At 42.3% G+C, this 20,726-nt stretch overlaps 1 protein-coding gene across 2 annotated transcripts in view; it reads right to left on the minus strand.

The window, feature by feature from the left end:
- Positions 1 to 20,726, minus strand: part of ago2 (argonaute RISC catalytic component 2) — a 76,086-nt gene continuing 55,360 nt past the window's right edge. For both annotated transcript variants that reach the window (XM_078215733.1, XM_078215734.1), the window contains 5 exons: positions 19,403 to 19,597; positions 13,092 to 13,226; positions 11,734 to 11,835; positions 10,360 to 10,559; positions 1 to 3,628 (listed from right to left, as the gene is read on the minus strand). In XM_078215733.1, the coding sequence (XP_078071859.1) occupies positions 3,520 to 3,628; positions 10,360 to 10,559; positions 11,734 to 11,835; positions 13,092 to 13,226; positions 19,403 to 19,597 (741 nt within the window). In that variant the 3' untranslated portion in view covers positions 1 to 3,519. The remainder of the gene's footprint in view (positions 3,629 to 10,359; positions 10,560 to 11,733; positions 11,836 to 13,091; positions 13,227 to 19,402; positions 19,598 to 20,726) is intronic.

Here is a 20,726-nt window from a genome sequence, read left to right on the forward strand (position 1 = left end):
CCATTTGTTTACGTTATTAGCCTTTTAGTTTACTAGAGTTGTTTACATTGAAGTTTACAAAATTATTTACAAGCACAAATGTTCTCAATTATGCACAAATGACATTTACAATAAAAAAACACTAATGGTGATTTAATTCCCATGATGAATTCTGCTGCATGCTTAATATACTAAACTGTTTTACAATCTAGCTCCTTATCTACAATTTTTGCAGATTATTAGAACTATCCCAATTGAATGTTGGCCACCAATGGCAGTAACTTATAATAAGGCAGATTTAATCAGCCAATTGCAGCACTAGTTATGTCTCAAATGGCAGTGACTGCAATAAATTCTCACAAAGAGCTGCTGCCATCCAACGATCACAGCACTTTTATTCTATTATTGATTCATTGTCTCTGATTTAATGTCACTATGACTGTCGATGTATAGCGCAGGAACAGAGAATACAGGGGCCAGCTCGCAGTAGCACCCAGAACTTTGAAGCAAGATGTAAACGTTTTATAGTGCTGGTTAGAGATTGCTTAATAGCTAAGGACACTTCAATAATCAAATCCGCCCCAGAAACTGGAACAGAGATACGTATCTAGGGATTGTCCAGTTCTTTAAAAAAAAAAGCCCAACATAGTCAATGACCAATACAGGAATACTAACTAAAAACAAATAACTACGGAAATGTAATCTCTAAAACTCCCCAAATCTACATGCCAATTTACTTTTTAAAAAATATTACAAAATCAGCTGAGTTGGATGCAGGATGTCACCAAATAAGTGCATTAGTCAATGTTTTAAAAGTAAACAGGACAGGAAGGGGTGAAACCATTGGGAATACAACAGAATCCTGTATTGAAATTTTTTCAATAAAACTTTTCCTTCAACATGGCAGCTCAATCAACAATTAATGGAGCAGCTCAAGTAACAGGTTAAGCCTTTGGTTAAGAACTTCTGTCCAGCCCTACAAATTTGAAGTTCAATTGTACACTTTAAAAACAAGTAAAATGATATAAACTTTCGTTTCATCAGATTATTATGCTGGTTTAGTATGCTTAAAAGGGGTTAGGTTCTAACATCAGCTCACCCCTCTACCTGAATTCCAGTGAATTAATTCCTTATTTCCACAATTAAGTTTTGATAATACACATTTGCCCCAATTCAGAAAAAAACTTTTACAATAAAAAAAAACCAAGTGTAGTCTTTAAAGCCCTGAGTACTCATCATGCTGTTCCTACATACTAAACAATCACTTATTTTAATTGCGAGATTAGTAGCTCTGCACATTTGAAACTGTGCTGCGCTCCACCAAGGAGGTTTCATGGACATCAAGAACTCTTCCATGGCCAACACACCAGTTAGGTGTGTTTAATCTTTCTGTAAAGTTTCCCTTCCCAGAAAACTTCCCCTCTTCTTTCTTCAGAAAACCCCCATATAATAGCTAACGGCTGCACCACACAGGAAACCCAAGTATGTACGGCAGTCAAGATTCAGGCTTGAACATGGGTCTCCCGCGTTGGAGAGTTGAATGCCTTAGTGTTGTAACTTAGTGAATGTTGCAAAGACATTCCTGCACGTGTACAGATTTTTTACAACTACTCAGAAGCCTCAATCGGACTAGTTCAGTACCAAAGACTGATACACTTAGTGTGCCCTTCGCTACATCCATTTCTCAAACTCTTCTAGTTAAGTTAAAAAAAAATGCAGGATTCAATGAGAAGCATGAGGACAATATGTTGTAACTCGCTGCATTTTTAGAAGCACAGTTCATCAGTCCTTCCAAGTACATATTTCATAAATAGAAGATTTTAAAAAAAATTCTGAACTTGTTTGGCAAAATATGCCCACTTTTGTAATATGATTTGCAGCATTGTCACCATTCCTGTACAAAGTACCATGCAGCCAGATACAGAAATAGTCGAAAACAGTTTATAAAACTCTTCTACAATACAGTTGCCTGTATCTACATCATGTTTTGATACATAACTTCAAAAGCAAAGGTTTTATCCTAAAGACCTATGTACAATATGGTTTTTATTCATGGCCACATAAATAAGTTGTTAACACTGAAATTTATGCTGGTTGCACCTTCTATGAGATTTAAAAATTTGCTGAAGGGTTGAGGTATATAAAACTGGATATTTTATACAACGCTTTGAGTCACTTAATAAGTGCGCATAGGCCATTGAAAAGATATTGTATGTAACCATAAAAAGGTTTGGCTTCAATCTGGGGGTGGATTTAAATCCAGGAAACAGTTTACATCAATTAGATGACTACCATTAATAAAAATGCCTGCCTCGTGGCAAAAATCTAGCACCATCTTTGAACTGCTTTGCCAATGTGACAGCGGCATGTGCTCATTCTATTTTTGCTGACACGAGAATAACCACGAGGTAGTTTAAAATTACTTCATTCTCAAAAGTTTCAATTTCGATAGTTCTCATCTGACTGCCCTGTAATAATTGAACTCAAATTGGCGAAGTAATTGTCATGGTAATCCTTACAGCCTACATGGCGGCAAGCCACAGCAGTGGCAGACTAGACAATCACAGCAGAAAAATATTTCATTTGCATCACTGATGGATTGTATCAAGATCTGAGAACTAAACAATTGCAGCATGTTACAAAAATATCAAGAGCTCAATATATAAAATAGTAGTGCCCATCTGTTCTAGTTATGTTTTATAGATTGTCTCCAAAGATTAATTACTTCAAACACACACCAATATTTTTCTACTAAACACATCTTAAAAAGAGACTGCATTTCTTCTGTTGGAAATCATAAGATTGCATTCTCAGAACTGCTGAGAAAGTCAAACCTACACAATATATTGCCTGCTCTAAAAGGAAAAAAATGCTAGCGCTCCATAGACTTACTTTCAGTGTTAAAAGACTTTTTTCCCTCCCTTTACTGACTCACAAGATGGCCATGCTTCACAGTACTGTATTACAGTAGTTTTCGCTGAATTCACTGGATAAAACTCCAGATATAATAAAAGGAATGCTGTTGATGTTCAATTTTGAGTTTCAAAATTCTGCCATTTGAAGCCAACAGACGGGATGTCTTTAAAGACTCATACCATCCTCTAAATTCCTCCATAACTTTACAATCCTAAGCAAACCCCCATCAAATATGCAGTTGCTAATGTATATTATAATGCTTCCGCAAAATATATACTACTTTCTCTTTCTATCTACACCAGGCTTAAGTCTAGTTTTATCTAATATAGAATAAGATTGCAGTTATTCAACTTCCATTAGTGACTATACACACTGAGACGATTACCACAGGCCTCCCAATATTCCAGCTTTTCATTCTTCAAGAAAAACATTACAGGTGACTTGATTCACACATTAGCAACCAGGTCATATTTCACCTCATAGCTGAAAGAGGCCTGCAGGGTATTGCAACGTACACAGCAACAGAAACACATTAACTGCTCATTTGTCACTACACTGCCTGGGACATGCAGCTGGTCTGGTCTTAGCCCAGCTCTGTTCAGAAATCCCAACTGAGGAGACCTGTCAAGCAAAATACATAGTGCGCAGTGTGTCCTGGTGAACCTGTACAGCTTTAGCCAGAGCCTGTTGATCCCGGCCATTGCTCTGACCAGATGTGTGACTCCCTTCAGCACTGAAAAAGAGAAAAAGAACAACAAGATTAGTTGAAAGGAACAAATGCATGCTGCTAAACTTGTCAGGCTAATGCATTACATAAAACCTACAGCACAGCAACAGGCATAACTGCATAACCTGTTTTTTATGCCAGTGTTTATGCTCTGTACAAGTCTGACAACCCACTTCATCAAACCCATCATCACATTCTACTCTTCCTTCCTCCCTCACATTTTGTCTAGCTTCTCCTTAAATGCATCAATACCTCTACTTTCTCAGGAGGCTAAGGAAATTTGGCACGTCCGCTATGACTCTCGCCAACCTTTACAGATGCATCATAGAAAGCATTCTTTCTGGTTGTATCACAGCTTGGTATGGCTCCTGCTCTGACCAAGACCGCAAGGAACTACAAAGAGTCGTGAACAAAGCCCAGTCAATCATGCAAACCAGCCTCCCATCCATGCCTCGGAAAAGCAGCCTGCATAATCAAGGGCCCCACGCACCCCGGTCATACTCTCTTCCATCTTCTTCCCTCAGGAAAAAGATACAAAAGTCTGAGATCACGTACCAATTGACTCAAGAACAGCTTCTTCCCTGCTGCCATCAGACTTTTAAATGGACCTACCTCATATTAAGTTGATCTTTCTCTACATTCTCACTGTGACTATAACACTGCATTCTGCACTCCTTTCCTTCTCTATGCCCAGTATGCTATCTGTATAGCGCGCAAGAAACAATACTTTTTACTGTATACTAATATGTGATAATAATAAATCAAATAAATAATAAATCAAAAATAATAAATCAAATAAAAACATAAATGATATGGATGATAGTGTGGGGGGGAATGATAATTTTGCAGATGACACCAAGAATGGTAGGGTGGTTAATAGTGGAGGAGATGATCATGAATTACAGGAAGATATAGATGGATTGGTCAGATGGGAAAAGCAGTGGCAAATGGTATTTAACCCTCAAGTGCAAGGTGATGCACTTTGGAAGTAGTAACAGGAGAAGGGAGTATTTAATGAATGGTAGGACACTAGGAAGCTCAGTTAAGAAATCCTTGGTACTAAAATTCTCAAACTTAATGAGTTAGGGTTACAAAACAAGACTACCAGAAAATTCCTACATTTAATTCAATGCAATTTATTGGACTGTTTTCCCACTTCAATTGCCAATTTCTATCCCATCCGTTGATGCTATGATCATAGACCTTGCCTTCTGACGAAGATAACAGTCGTGAGTTATAAATAAAAATAGCCATTGGATAAAAGTCATACTTCATATTTGCTTTAAAGATGTTAGTCAGAACACAGGAAAGCAAAACAAATAGGATTTGGCCTCTCGAGGCTGCTCCGCCACTCAGCGAGATCATGGTTAATCTTCCTTGTAAATGCCATTTTTCCGCACTATCCCTATATCCCTCAATGTGTTTAATATCTAAAATCTATCGTTGTCTCTCTTTAACATACTCCATGACTGAGCCTCTACATTCCACTGGTGACAGGAATTCCAAGATTCACCACCCTCCGAGTGAAGAACTGGTTTCAGATGCAATATTTCAGGAGTTTGGTAGTTTCAGCTCTTTTTCTTCAGCATGGCATGACATGACAACATTAACTGTAGTATTTAACATTATGAAATATGAAACATTCAAAACTGGAATATCACCTCGAACATATAGCACAGAAGCAGGTTGTGTGGCCCTACTGGTCTGTACCAATCTTTGTGGTCGACACAAGGCTCCTCCTATCCCTGCTTCAGCTCACCCCATCAACACATCCCTCTATTCTTTTCTCCCTGGTGTTTATCGAGCTTCCCCTTAAATGCAGCTTTACGACTCATCTCAACTATTCCTGATGGTTGTGAGGTCCATATTGGAGCTGTACAAAACTTTGGTTAGGCCACAGTTGGAGTGCTGTGTGCAGTTCTGGTCATCTCACTACAGGAAGTGTGATTGCACTGCAGAGGAGATTCACCAGGATGTTGCCTGGGATGGAGCATTTGAGCTATGAAGAGAGACGGGATAGACTCAGGCTGTTTTCCTTGGAGCAGAGAAGGCTGAGGGAGGTTCTGTGCATAAGATTATGAGGGGTATGGGTTGGGCGGATAGGAAGCAGCTATACCCCTTAGTTGAAAGGTCAATAATGGGGGGGCCTAATTTTAAGGTGAGGAGCAGGAGGTTTAGAGGGGATTTGAGGAAAAATGTTTTCACCCAGAGGGTGGCGGAAGTCTCGAATGCACTGCCTGGAAAGGTGGAAGAGGTGGGATACCTCCCAACCTTTAAAAAGGTACATGGATGAGCACTTGAAATGCCATAACATTCAAGGCTATGGGGCAAGTGCTGGCAAGTAGGAATAGTGTAAATTTAGTCTAGCTTTGTCAGTGCAGCCTCGATGGGCTCTTCTGTACTGTATGAATCTATGACACTTTCTGACCAGTCTCCAGGTAAAGTTTCTCCTGAACTCCCTACTGGGTTTATTAATGACTATTATATTTTTGTCTCCCCAGGTGGAAATACATACTCTATGTCTATCCTAATGGAACCCTTTCATAACGTAAAGAGCTCTCCGTCTCTCAGTCACCCCTCGACCTTCTCAATTCTAGAGAAGAGAGTTCAGTTTTCCCTAAATATTATAAGCTCTTGGCTCTGGCATCACCCTTGTAGAAGTATCTTTATTCATATTTCTGTTTTGTCTGGGGTCTGATCATTCATCCAGAAAGACGCAGTGGAACACCCCATCCTCCCCTGCTGTAGCTGCATTTAATTGTTTCTGAAATGATGCCCAGCTTTCTTGGACCACCAACTAACATTGAACAGGCTCGTCATTCCCAACTTCTGATGAAAACTTGCCCCAAGTTTTATATGGAGCTCATCTGCTCCTACCGGAATGTAAAAAATCAGTGTAAAATATGGCCACGCACGCCAACAGAGGTATTGTAGCAGGTAGGGTGCTGTGTTCTGTCATGGTGCCTCGCTCTGCAAGCTTCTTGCTTCTTATTAGATAGAACAATCGTTTGTTCATTGGAAGATGGTTGCTGCTGCTTGGTTTTTCTGAATGCAAATAGGTGGGGGCACTGAGGCTGATGGGAAACTTTAAAAGAAAATGGTGAAGAGTTATTCCACCAGTATCAGGTGGTCTTGAAGCATGCTGTGCCTTTATATTAACGCACAAATCTATGCTAACACTTGGTCTAAATGTAGCAAATGCATATGAAGTGCTATTTTGTGGGTGTTTTATTTATATATAATATATATAGTGACACAGTGGTTAGCACTGCTGCCTCGCAGCTCCAGGGACCTGGGTTCAATTCCCAACTTGGGTCACTGTGTGGAGTTTGCACATTCTCCCCGTGTCTGCGTGGGTTTGCTCCGGTTTCCTCCCACAGGATGGGTGGATTGGCCATGCTAAATTGCCCCTTAGTGTCCCGGGATGTGATAGGTTAGAGGAATTAGCGGGATAACTAAACAGGGATAGGGCCTGGTTGGGATTGTTGTCAGTGCAGACTCGATAGGCCAAATAGCCTCCTTCTGTACTGCAGGGTTTCTATAATTCAATGATTTTGATGAAAGGACATTGACTCAAAAATTGACTTTCTCTCTCTCCCCATAGATAGTGCCAGACCTGAGGCAACTCAGTCGAGTGGAACTCGTGTCCTGTAATACGCGCAAAGTCATGGACACTACCGATGTCCGAGATGACTATTTGTGCCAGCTGCAGAAACTTGAGCTCCAGGTTTCAGAGCTCGAGCAGCAGCTGGAGTCACGGTGGCACATCCCGCGGGGCTGACAGCTACATGCACAGAATATTCAGAGAGGTGGTCACACTACAGTTTATGGGCCTAGAGGCAGAGGGGGAATGGGTGACCCCCAGGCAGTCCATGAGAACTGGACAGGTGGTGCAAGAGTTCCCCGGGGTGCGGGTCAGGAATCAATTTTCCATTTTGGAAGCTGGTGAGGGTGTTGGCTCCTCAGAGGAGCACAGTCAAAGCCAGGTCTGTGGCACCACGAGCAGCTCGCTGTACAGGGAGGGAGGAAGAAGAGGGGAAGAGCAATAGTGAGAGGTGATTCATTAGTTAGGGGAACAGACTGTTTCTGTGGCCATAGATGTGACTCCAGGATGATATGTTCCTCCCTGATGTCCGGATCAAGGGAATCACAGAGTGGCTGCAGGACATTTTTCTGGGGGAGGATGATCAGCCATATTGATATCATTGGCTTAGATGGGATGGGGCTGGGGTACTGCAATCAGAATTTGGGGAGCTCAGGAGAAAATTAGCACACAGGACCTAAAATCTCTGGATTACTCCCAGTGTCATGTGGAAGTGAGTTCAGAAAAAGGAGGGTAAAGGCAAGTGAATGCATGGCTGGAAGATGGTGCAGGAGGAAGGGATCTAGATTCCTGGGACAGGCTCTGGGGGAGATGCCATCTGTATAAGCTGAACAGGTTGCACGTGAACCTGGGCGGCATGTTGGCACAGTGGTTAGCACTGCTGCCTCACAGCACCGGGGCCCCAGGTTCAATTCCAGCCTCGAGTCATTGTGTGGAGTTGCACATTCTCCCTGTGTCTCCGTGGGTTTCCTCCGGGTACTCCAGTTTCCTCCCATAGTCCAAAGATGTGTGGGTTAGGTTGATTGGCCATGCTAAATTGACCCGAGTGTGAGGGGAATTAGCAGGGTAAATGCGTGGGGTTGCAGGAGTAGGGCCTGCGTGGAATTGTAGTCAATGCAGTCTCGATGGGCCTTGTGGCCTCCTTCTGCACTGTAGGCATTCTATGAATCTATGAACAGAGCTGGGACTGAGTTCTTTGTGGATTGTTTTGCTAGTGTTGTCATGACCGAACTAACTCAGCAAGTGCATAGGAACCAAAACATTAACAAGATACACAAAATACTGGGAGGGACAGAAGGCACGAGTACAGAGAATAATAAGTTAATAAGTGAAATCAGAGTAAGGGAGAAAGTGATTATGTTTAAATCAGGATTACAGTGCATGTGTGTGAATGAGATTTGGGTGTTTTAGGTACAGATTGCGTTGTGGCAAAAGCAGACACATCGCTCAAGGAAGAGCAAGGCTAAGTGTTACATATCCCTGGGTACAAAAAGAAAATTCAGAAAAGATAGAGAAGGGGGAGGAGTGGCGGTATTGGTTAGGGAGAGCATTGCAGTGCTGGAGAAAGAGGGTGTCTCAGAGGATTCAAGGACAGAATCAATTTGGCTAGAGTTAAGGAACAAACAGGGCGCAATTACAATGTTCAGTCAATAGACCTCCAACTCGAGAAAGATGTAGAAGACCAAATCTTCAGGGAAATTACAGAGAGGTACAAACATTTTGGAGGAGTTAAAATTGGAGACTTTAATTACCCGAATGTAGTCTGGATCAGTGGTAAAGGGCAGAGAGGAGCAAAAGTTCCTAGATTGTGTTGAGGAGAGTTTTCTAAACAGCATATGTCCAGTCCAACAAGAAAGGATGCACTGCTGGACCTGGCTCTTGGAAATGACATGGACCAAGTAGATCAAGTGTCAGTGGGAGAAAATTTAGGAGGCCATATTGTATTGTAAGATTTAGAATGATGATAGAAAAGGAAAAGAGGCAATCCAATGTAAAAATAATTAACTGGGGGAGAACGACTTGAAAGGGGCAAGAATGGAGCTGGGCCAGTTAGACTGGAACAAAAGGTTGGCGAGAAAGACGGTAGCTGAAAAATGGGCTACCTTCAAAACAGAAAGAGTTCAGACACAGTCATGGTATATTTCCTTAAAAGGGAAAGATAAGATAAACAAATCCAGAGCTCCCTGGATGAAAAAGGAGATAGAAATTAAGATAAGGAAGAACAAAGAACAAAGAAGTGCGCTTATGACAGGTATCAGGTAGAAAATACAGTTGTGAACCAAGAGGAATACAGAAGGTTCAGTGGGGAGGGAAAACCACATGAGAGAAGCAAAGAGGGGTTATGAGAAAAGACTGGCAGCCAAGATAAGGGGAAATCTCAAAGTCTTCTACAGTCATATAAATAGTGACATGGAGGCAAAAGGAGAAGTAAGGCTGATTAGGGACCTAAAAGGGAATTTACACATGGAGGCTGAGGGCATGGCTGAGGATTAATACTTTGTATTTGTCTTCATCAAGAAATTGGATGCTACCCAGGACCTGGTGGCAAAGGAGGAAACTGTCTCTAGGAGGGTTCAAAATTCATGAGGAAGTATTGAATAGACAATGATCGAAGGGCCACATTCTTCGAGGACACCCAACAGGAAGAGGAGGCCCAGAAAAAGAGACCTAGAGAGGAAGACCAGCGACCTGGAGTCCAAGGACTGAATCCACCTCCAGGAAACACCTGCCAAGTGTGTGGTCGGAGATGTGGCTCTAGGAGCTGGCTCATCAGCCACACAAGGACCCACAGAACCCATGACCAATAGAACGGAGTTTCTTAGAGGAACAATCATATTTGTTAGCGAGTGATTGCCGAAGAAGAAACACTCTGAAGAACTTCTCTAGTTCCATCCTAAATTGAAAGAGCTTGAACCTATGTCACCTTGTCCTAATTTAATCTATAGTATTCCAGATTTACTTTTTCCATTCATGCAACTGCTTTCTGTCTCTAAAGTCATTTTGTAGACAACTCATTTCCATGCTAAAACATTTATGTTTCTCCAGCCTTCCCTTGAAACCCAGACCCTCAACACTAAAGATCAGCCTCTGAAGCACAAAATTCACAGAAGAACCAAACAAGGCGTCCTCTTACCTGTCATGTTCCTTGTCCACCAAATGGTATCTGGCACGGAAAGCCACCAAATGAGCATAATAGGCTGGGGCTGGAATGGAGACTGACCGTGTACATCGAACATATGTGTGGCAAAGTTGATATGTGAGAATCTGAAGTTCATCTGCATTGAAGCGGTTATCATCCCATAGAACATGGTAGTGAGATGGTCTGCTTGTTCCCTAGAAAGTATTTTTAATCATTAACTCTCACTTATAAACAAAATTATTTTCCAATAACTTCTTTAAGCAATACAAAATTATAATAGATAGAACATATAATCTGCCTGTGCAATTTTTTTTTATGTTTTGCTGTACTCCTACAAAATAGATTAAATTAGTTCCTATCCTGAAATATCATCCGCATTTGGCATTCTGATACACTACACGAAAAACTAGTTTGATCGGAGTTGTTCATGAAAACTTGCTATCACATGGATTAACTAACTGCACAGACAGCTTTTATAGTAGTGAATGTTTTAGTAGCTAGACAAAAGACTGGGATAAAGAAAGTCACGCACATTTTTTTCTCTTCCCCATTTCACATCTCTGGTCTTAGAGTCCTTCTTTAGTTGCAAATTTAGAATAGGTTGGATTAAGGCTTGTCCAAGATCACAGCAAGTTTTCAATGGCTGGTCGAACTATAAAGTGATTTACTATTGGACAGGTTGAGCAAATGGTTAGTCTTCCTTTGTTATCTGATCAAAATTCACAAAGTCCCACACAGGATTGTAAGCACCTCTTCTGATATTCAATAAGGTACGGCCACTACATTATTGGAAACACCCCATCCTTTAGATGCTAATGTCAGATCGAGGTCCCAATTGCCAGTAAAGGTTGATGTTTAAGATCTAATAGCATTTTATGAATAGTAGAGTTCTGATGTCCCGGCCAACATTTCTGCTCAACAAATATCCTAGAGGGACTGGTTGGTCATTTGTTTTTGGGAAACACTGTTGCTCCTCCACCACAGCTTGAAGTCCATTGACTCCACCACTTCCTCTGACTAAACCCACCAGTGACCAAGCTTCTAATCCCACCGAACATTGTCTTCCTTGGCTAAGCAATGTTTTCACTGATGCACTGTAGCACCTTGCTTATTTTACATAAAGGGCATCATTAAGTGCAAGACATTGTTATAACAATCCATGTTGATGTAGCGCTTTTAACATAGTCAAAGATTTCAGTTTCAGGAGAGTGATCGACAGACACACACATGGAAATGCAAGGACAAAAGCAAACACAGGGGCGAGGATGAATGGAACTTGGAGTGTGTTAGGATACAAACAGCAGTGTTTTGGATGCAGGGAGATTTTTTTTTGTTATTCTATCGTGATGCGTTTCTTTCAAAACTCACCTGAATGCCAGCATGGCTGCACAGGTAAAAGTCAAACTCAGATGGATGCGTTATTTTTGTATCCACCGTTGTGCCTGCTGGAATATTGCCACTTTTTCCAACCTGTAAATAAAGAAAATAAAATTTGGGAGTTAACAGAAGTTACAGGCAAGAAGCCATATGCAATTGTGGTTTAGTTTTATCTTTCCAGAGAAATTTATGGATTGCTGATACAAGGTCAAGTGACAGGGGGTAGCATTTCTTCTTTCGAGAGACCACCCAGGGATTGTTTGCTTTCTATTAAAGGATACTGCAATAGGTCCGACAGAGCATAAGGTCACTGGTCTCGAAGACTCCAGCTGAACCCGTAAACCGGAATTGTTAAGTCATGTCTCCCCCATATAGAGGGGTACTAATGCAGCACTTTGGGTGGGGTTTTGCCTTATTAAACTTTGGAAGCTGCCGCAAATGGAACCATTCATTCAGTGCACATTTGTTAATGCTGAAGGATAGCATTATTTGCTATTATCTGCAATGAAATCCAGCTGTATCTTCTCATCACAGGCTCCCAGATCGAGCCTTGTAAATTAATCCTGTAAAAGGATGACTGAAACTGGGATTTTTAGAGGGTCTTTCGCTGCATTTGGGATCATAAATTTACATCCCCCTCAGCTAACAAATCTGGAAGTTCAGGATTGGTAACGTTATCACTCCAAACAAAACATAGCACACAAAGATTTGGCACAATCTCATTTTCTGCCAACTATCAATGGTTTAAACAAATACAACATCCAAAATATATACCGTTATATCCTAAAATGGAAGAGGAAACACACACCATTTGAAGATTACTGGCAGGTGCTCATGATTACAGATTCAGTTGAGTGAACCGTGCAGCCCATGCTAATATTTTTTAAAAGCACAGAAAACAGCATTTATCGACCCAGAGTCAAACCAGTCCAAGTTGTTGCTGGAGCTTTTCTTATTGGCTACTGCATATCACAGTGGCACAGTGGCTAGCACTGCTGCCTCACAGCGCCAGGGACCCGGGTTCAATTCCCGGCTTGGGTCACTGTCTGTGTGGAGTTTGCACATTCTCCCTGTGTCTGCGTGGGTTTCCTCCGGGCGCTACGGTTTCCTCCCACAGCCTGAAACATGTGCAGGTTAGGTGCATTGGCCATGCTAAATTCTCCCTTAGTGTCCCCGAACAGGTGCCAGAGTGTGGCAACTAGGGGATTTTCACAGTAACTTCATTGCAGTGTTAATGTAAGTCTACTTGTGACTAATAAATAAACAAACTTTAAACACTATGAATCCAATTATCAAAATACAGAAACAAACAGATTTCTAAAGGATCAAGTTTTGAAAATCATCCTTACCCTTTCATTCTTATCAGTACAGAAGAGTCTGGTGTGATGGCGCTTTTGAACCACAATAAAAGTGATGCCAGGCTGGTAGTCCTTTTCTAATTTAATACAAGCCTCTCGGATAGCTAGCAACTCATGATGGAGAACCTATGAACGCAATTTACAAAGTGAATTTTATCTGGAAGGACAGCAGAAAAACTGTGAAACAGAATACATTGCGACATGACCTGCACTGAAACATCATTTATATAAACAGAATCCAAGTACACAATTTATATAAGCATGCATCACTGTGACCTGGATAATTCCACCTATCATTACACATTTCAAAACAGTTTTTACCAAGACATTAATATACCTTTGTTTAAAGTGAAAATGTTTCACACAATGCCAACAAGGACGTTAAAATATTTCACCCTGTAGAAAAACAAGATTCGCCAGAAGCTGGAAATTTGAAATAAAACCAGAAAATGCTGCAAAAACTCTTATCTAGCAACTTTTAAAAGAAAGATTCTCTCACGGGATGTGTGTGTCACTGGCTAGGCCAGCATTTGTTGCCCACGTCAAAGAAGAGTTACTGTTTTGGGTCAATGACCCTCAATCAGAACTGAGGAAAGATAGAGAAATGTAAGCATATCTCTAATAAAATTACACTGCAGAATTTGACCAAGTGTAGTATCAAGGAGCCCTATCAAAACTGGAATCAATGGGAACCAGGGACAAACTCTCCGCCAGTTGGAGTCATACCTGGCACAAAAGAAGATGGTTGTTGTAGTTGTGAAGGGTCAATCATTTCAGTCCCAGGACATCATTGCAGGAGTTCCTCAGGGTAGTGTCCCAGGCCCAACCATCTTCAGCTGCTTCATCAATGACCTTTCCTTCATCAGAAGGTCAGAAGCAGGGATATTCGCTGATGACTGCACAATGTTCAGCACTATTTGTGACTCCTCAGGTACTGAGGCAGTCCATGTCCACATGCAGCAAGACTTGGACAACAATTAGGCTGGGGCTAAACGGTAAGTAACATTCATGCCACAAAAGTGCCAAGCAATGACCATCTTCAACAAGAGAGTGTCCAGCCATTTCCGCTTGACATTTAAGGCATTACCATCGCTGAATTCCCCGATATCAACATCTTGTAGGTCACCATTGACCAGAAACTGAACTGGATCAGCCAAACAAATACTGTAGCTACAAGAGCAGGTCACATGCGAGAAATCCTGTGATGAGTAAATCAGCTCCCAACTCCCCAACACCTGTCCATCATCTACAAGGCACAAGTCAGGATCGTGGTTGAATGCTTTCCACTTGCCTAGATGAATGCAGCTCCAACCATACTTAAGAAGCTTGACACCATTGAAGACAAAGCAGCCGCCTGATTGGCACCCCACCCACCACCACTCGCTCCACCACCACACAAAGTGGCAGCTGTGTGTTCCATCTACAAGATGCACTACAAAACCTCCCAGAAGGACAAGAGCAGCAAATGCACGGGAACACCACCACTGCAAGTTTCCCTCCAAACCACTCACCATCCTGACGGAAATATATTGCTGTCCTTTTACTGTCCCTGAATCAAAATCTGGAACTCCCTTCCTAACAACACTGTGGGTGTACCTACACCACCATGGACTATAGCAGTTCAAAAAGGCAGCTTTACCACCATCTTCCCAAGGGCAATTAGGAATGGGCAGTAAAAACGCTGGTTTAGCCAGCGAAGTCTACATCCCGTAAAAGAACAAATAAAAGTTAGAAAACTTTCCCTCTATCAAGTATATTAAACATTTTATGGCCGACAAAGTTCCTTCAGGATGAGATGTTGCTCATTTAGTTCAGCATTCAGGTCACAAACGCTGCATTAAACACATGTTCAAGAACCAATACACATCACAGAAAGAATATCTTTTCCATTAGATTGATATTTCTTTCCCCAGGTAGCTTGTCCTATATTTGCTTGCCCTGTTTTCCTTTATGCTTCTAAAGTTTCATTGTTTCATCTTGCCTATTTTCCACCATCTGTGTATGCTGTTAAGCAACAAGTAACACCATACTACTCAAGTGGCAAGAGCATGGCCATCTCCAATGAGAGCGTAACCATCGGATGTGGATCCAATAGATGCATCACCAAGTTCCTGCCAACATCTGGTGGGGGGGGTTTTTGGGGGGGATTATTGATCATTGATCACTGACCAGACAACTGGACCAGCCAGCTAAATGCCATTATTGGTGGAGCAAATCAGAAGCTGGATATACTGTGTTGAGGGACAGCACGGTGGCACAGTGGTTAGCACCACTGCCACACAGTGCCAGGGACCCAGGTTCAATTCCGGTCTCAGGTCACTGTCTGTGTGGAGCTTTCACTTTCTTCCCGTGTCTGCGTGGGTTTCTTCCGGTTTCCTCCCACAGTCCAAAGATGTGCGGGTTAGGTTGATTGGCCATGCTAAATGGGTCCTAGTGTCAGGGTGACTAGCAGGTAAATGTGTGGGGTTACAGGAATAGGGCTTGGCTGGGATTATAGTCGGTGCAGACCTGACGGGCCAAATGGCCTCCTTCTGTACTGTAGGGATTCTACGATTCTATGAGTGGTTCTTCTAGAATTCCCAAAGCTGCTCCACATGTCAAGAGTGTGGTGGATGGAAGAGTGCAGCAGTAACTGCAAGGTTAACACCATCCAGGGCAAAGTAGTGTACTCATCAATAAGTTTGAATATACAATCCATCCACCACCTGCATACTATGGCTGTAGTGATGCGCCACAACAACCTGTGACAGCCTCTTCAGCAATAACTCTCAAATCTATGTCATCCACCACTTAGCAGTCAAAGCTAATAAATTTCTAGGTCTGGCCAAAAGAAAGGATAATGTGGGTAAGGAACTGTCACAGACTTCCCTTTATTTTGGATCTGATTAGTTTGTGTTATGTGAGCAATAACATATTGTTTCTTTATGTGATTGACATTACATTTTTCTCCTGGAATAATCTGCAGTAGTACAGGCATGACAGATGCTTGCACACAAAAATTTAGTACAAGGTAAGACAATATGGAATTAACATTGAGAGAACAGGACATAACACCCATCTACAATCAAATCAAAAAAATGTCTCGAAGTCTCAGGATCAGAAGAAAATCAAATCCTACAAACACAAAAAACATGAAGTGAGATAGAAAAGCAATTGTGTTTTATGTTGGAACTAATGACACTGGAAGAATTATAACAATAACAAGAACATCTCCTGTTCCCCAACCATTTTCACAAGAGTAGAAACCTCCTGGCACCACGTGCCAAATAGCAGAAGAACAGTAAATTAAAGGAATTAAATACATGACTGGAGAGATTGCGTAGAAACGAACAGTTTGGACTTCTAGGACACTGTGACCTGTTTTGGGGCAGTAGTGATCTGTACAGGATGAATAGGTTTTATAACCAACATTCTCACTGGGGGAGAAATGTGCAAAGCAGGTTTAGTCTTAAATGTAGGGGAAGGGGAATAAACAGATGTAAAAGCAAAAATGTCAAGAGCAGAAAAAAGTGAGTACAAACCAGAAGTAGGAGACAGTAAAATGAGAAAGATTGCAGAGCAAGTCGTACCTATGTAAACATACAAGTTAATGTCAATAAAACTGGTGAGTTTTATTGACATTAAGACCCCGGGGAATCTTGTGTGTGTGTGTGCCATCACAGAATGACAAACTGGGTGGAGCAAAACTATGTACCTGATAAAGAGAAGGGTTTCTACAGTATAATTAAAGACTGATTTTAGTCTAATAAAAGGGTGTGCTGAGCTAATTCTAAGAAATTAAGTGGGGCAAATAGGTGTTATGGGTAGAGAAACATCGTGAACAAGAATTAGATTCCACATTAAAAACTGAAAGATGAAAAAATAACTTTTTGATTGAGAATGGGCCACAGGAAGTAGTTGATGCCAAAACATTGAATGTATTCAAGAGGTAGCGAGATATAGCACTTGGGACGAATGGGATCAAAGGCTATGGGGAAAAGGAAGGATTAGGCTATTGAGCTGGCTGATCAGCCATGATTGTGATGAATGAGGAAGCAGGCTCGAAGAGCCGAATGGCCTCCTCCTGCTCGTATCTTCTATGTTTCTATGTTGGTGGGCTTTCTTATCTATAGTGCCGGCATGGAGGGACCAGGACAAGCTGTTGGTGATCTGGACACCTAGAAATTTGATGCTCTCGACCATTTCCACTTTGTCCCCATTGATGTAGACAGGGGCATGTCCTCCACGGTGCTTCCTGAAGTTGATGACTATCGCCTTCGTTTCGTTGACGATGAGGGAGAGATTATTGCTGTCACACCAGTTCACCAGATTCTCTATCTCTTTCCTGTACTGTGTCTCGTCATTCTTTGAGATCCGACCCAAAGCGGTGGGGTCATCAGCAAATGGGGCATCGGTGTCGAGGATGATCGTGGAGGAGGTGCTGTTGCCTATCCTTACTGATTGTGGTCTGTGAGTTAGGAAGTTCAAGGCCCAGTCGCAGAGGGAAGAGCTGAGCCCCAGGCCACGGAGTCTAGAGATGTTTCGTAGGAATAATGGTGTTGAAGGCTGAACTGTAGTCAATAAATGGGAGTCTGACATAGGGGTCCTTGTTATCTAGGGATTCTAGGGTTGAATGCAGGGCCAGGGAGATGACGTCTGCAGCGGACCTTTTGCAGTGATAGGTGAACTGTAGTGGATCCAGGCAATCTGGGAGGCTGGAATTGATTTGTGCCATGACTAACCTTTCAAAGCACTTCATAATGATGGATGTCAGAGCCACCGGACGATAGTCATTAAGGCATGCTGCCTGGCTTTTCTTTGGTACCGGGATGATGATCGTCTTCTTGAAGCAGATAGGGACCTCAGATTCGTGTAAAGCGAGGTTAAAGATGTCTGCGAATACCCCCACCAGCTGCACAGGATCTCAGTGTTCGTCCACGTGCCCCATCTGGGCCAGTCGCTTTCCGTGGGTTGACCTTCAAGGAGGCTGCACTGACTTCTGCGATGGTGATCTTGGATACAGGTTTGGCCAAGGCTTCCGGGGTGGAGGGCGCGCTCTCGCTGACCTTTTGCTCAAAACGGGAATAGAATGTGTTGAGTTCATCGGGGAGGGGTGCATTGGTGCCGGCGATTTTACATGCCTTCATCGTGTAGCCTGTTATGTCTTGCAGACCTTGCCATAGTGGGGGTAGTCCATGTGGCTAGCCTGGGGCTCTAGCTTGGTCTGGTACTGTCGCTTGGCTGCTTTGATGGATCTCCATAGATCATATTTGGATTTCTTGTACAAGTCAGGGTCATCTGACTTGCACGCCTCAGACCTGGACTTCAGCAAGCAGTGGATATCTCTGTTCATCCATGGTTTCTGGTTGAAAAACACACGGATTTACTTCTTTAGCACACAGTCTTCTACACACTTACTAATGAAGTCAGTTACTGTAGTGGCATACTTGTTCAGGTTGATTGCTGAGTTTTTAAATATTGACCAGTCCACTTACTCGAAGCAGTCCCGTAGATCAGCCAACTCCTCAGACCAACATTGCATGACTTTTTTTAATGCATTCTTGTTTCAGTTTTTGCTTGTAAGCTGGGAGCAGGAGCACAGCCTTGTGGTCTGATTTGCCAAAGTGTGGGTGGACGATAGAGCAGTAGGCGTGTTTGATATTTGTGTAGCAGTGGTCTGGAATGTTTGGGCCTCTGGTGGAAAAGAAGTGTTAGTGGTGTCTTGATAGGACGCTCTTGAGTTTGGCCTGATTGAAGTCCCCAACCACGATGAACAAAGCCTCGGGATGTTTCGTCTCAAGCTGTTTGTGGTGGTGTATATTCGGTCCAGCGCGGTCTTCACATGGGGTGGGATGTAAACTGCACTCAATCGCACTCAAACAACAGGAATCAGATCATAATAGAAACAAGAAGCAGGAGTAGGCCCCTTTGGCCCTTTGAGCCTGCTCCGCCATTATTATAGATGAGATGAACCCACTATAAGTAGTAAATGACATATGGTAGAAAGTTTACATAGCTACATAAAGCCACCTAAAGTAGTGCAAGAACTGACTTCTCCATTTTTTGGTTCATAGGCCAAGCCGAGTACAAGGCAAGCATAGTAAAGTGATTTTGCTCTTTAAAACTCTATCACTACTCGAGCGAATTATCAAACCACCTAGGTACAACCACTGTCTACAATTGGCTTGTAAATTTGCAGTTGTTAGATAAACAGACTTATCAGTTCCATTAGGTAAGCACATTTATAGGCTTAACAGCCTCTTAGTTTAGTTAATAAAATTCATACTTCTGCAACCCAATAAATCTGCTTAGATGCTATTTACCTGTTGAAACTGTCCTTCTGAAACTCCATCCCTATAGAATATAATGCGTGTTGGTTTGAAGCGTGTAGATTTGTAGAACTGGATGAGGAGTTCTCTGACCATGAAAGCAAGGTCCTGGATGATCTCCTGTCGATGCTGCTGTACACGGACTGTGGCACAATAACGACTTGGATGAGCGTCCATGCTACCCACCACCTAAGGAAAAGGGTGTGGGATGCAAAAGAAAATAAACCCAAAGATAAGCTTCAGCAGATAACCAAACCACATTCCTAAGGAATTAGTACATAACCATCAATCATGAAGAAACCTTAGAATACTTAAATCAACAAAATTGGCAATAACAAAATTCACTTCCAAGTGCAACATACAGAAAGATTGCCTTGAAACCAGAGTGCCTTCATAGAATCAGTGCAAAAGGAGGCCATTCGGCCTATCAAGTCTGCACCGACCACTATCCCATCCGGGCCCTATCCCCATAACCCAATGCATTTACCCTGCTAATCCCCCTGACACTACCGGGCAATTTAGCTTGACCAATCCACCTAACCCGCACATCACACAACCCAATTGCAACGGAATCTTGATCAATTGGACCAGTGGGCTGACGAATGGCAGGTGGAGTTTAATTTAGATAAATGCGAGGTGATGCATTTTGATAGATTGAACCAGGGCAGGACTTACTCAGTTAATGGTAGGACGCTGGGGAGAGTTAAGAACAAAGAGATCTAGGGGCATATGTTCATAGCTCCTTGAAAGTGGAGTCACAGGTGGGTAGACTAGTGAACAAGGCAATCAGCATGCTTGGTTTCATCGGTCAGAACATTGAATTCAGGAGTTGGGACGTCTTATTGAAGTTGTACAAGACATTGGTAAGGCCACACTTGGAATACTGTGTACAGTTCTGGTCACCCTATTATAGAAAGGATATTATTAAACTAGAAAGAGTGCAGAAGAGATTTATTAGGTTGCTACCGGGACTTGATGGTTTGAGCTATGAGAGAGGCTGGATAGACTGGGACTTTTTTCCCTGGAGCGTAGGAGGCTGAGGGGTGATCTTATAGAGGTCTATAAAATAATGAGGGGCACAGATCAGCTAGATAGTCAATATCTTTTCCTAAAGGTAGGGGAGTCTAAAACTAGAGGGCATAGGTTTACGGTGAGAGGGGAGAGATACAAAAGTGTCTAGAGGGACAATTTTTTCCACAGAGGGTGGTGAGTGTCTGGAACAAGCTGCCAGAGGTAGTAATAGAGGCGGGTACAATTTTGTCTTTTAAAAAGCATTTAGACAGTTATATGCATAAGATGGGTATAGAGGGATATGGGG

The sequence above is a fragment of the Mustelus asterias genome, chromosome 7 (assembly GCF_964213995.1).
Source record: "Mustelus asterias chromosome 7, sMusAst1.hap1.1, whole genome shotgun sequence".
Lineage (NCBI taxonomy): Eukaryota > Metazoa > Chordata > Chondrichthyes > Carcharhiniformes > Triakidae > Mustelus > Mustelus asterias.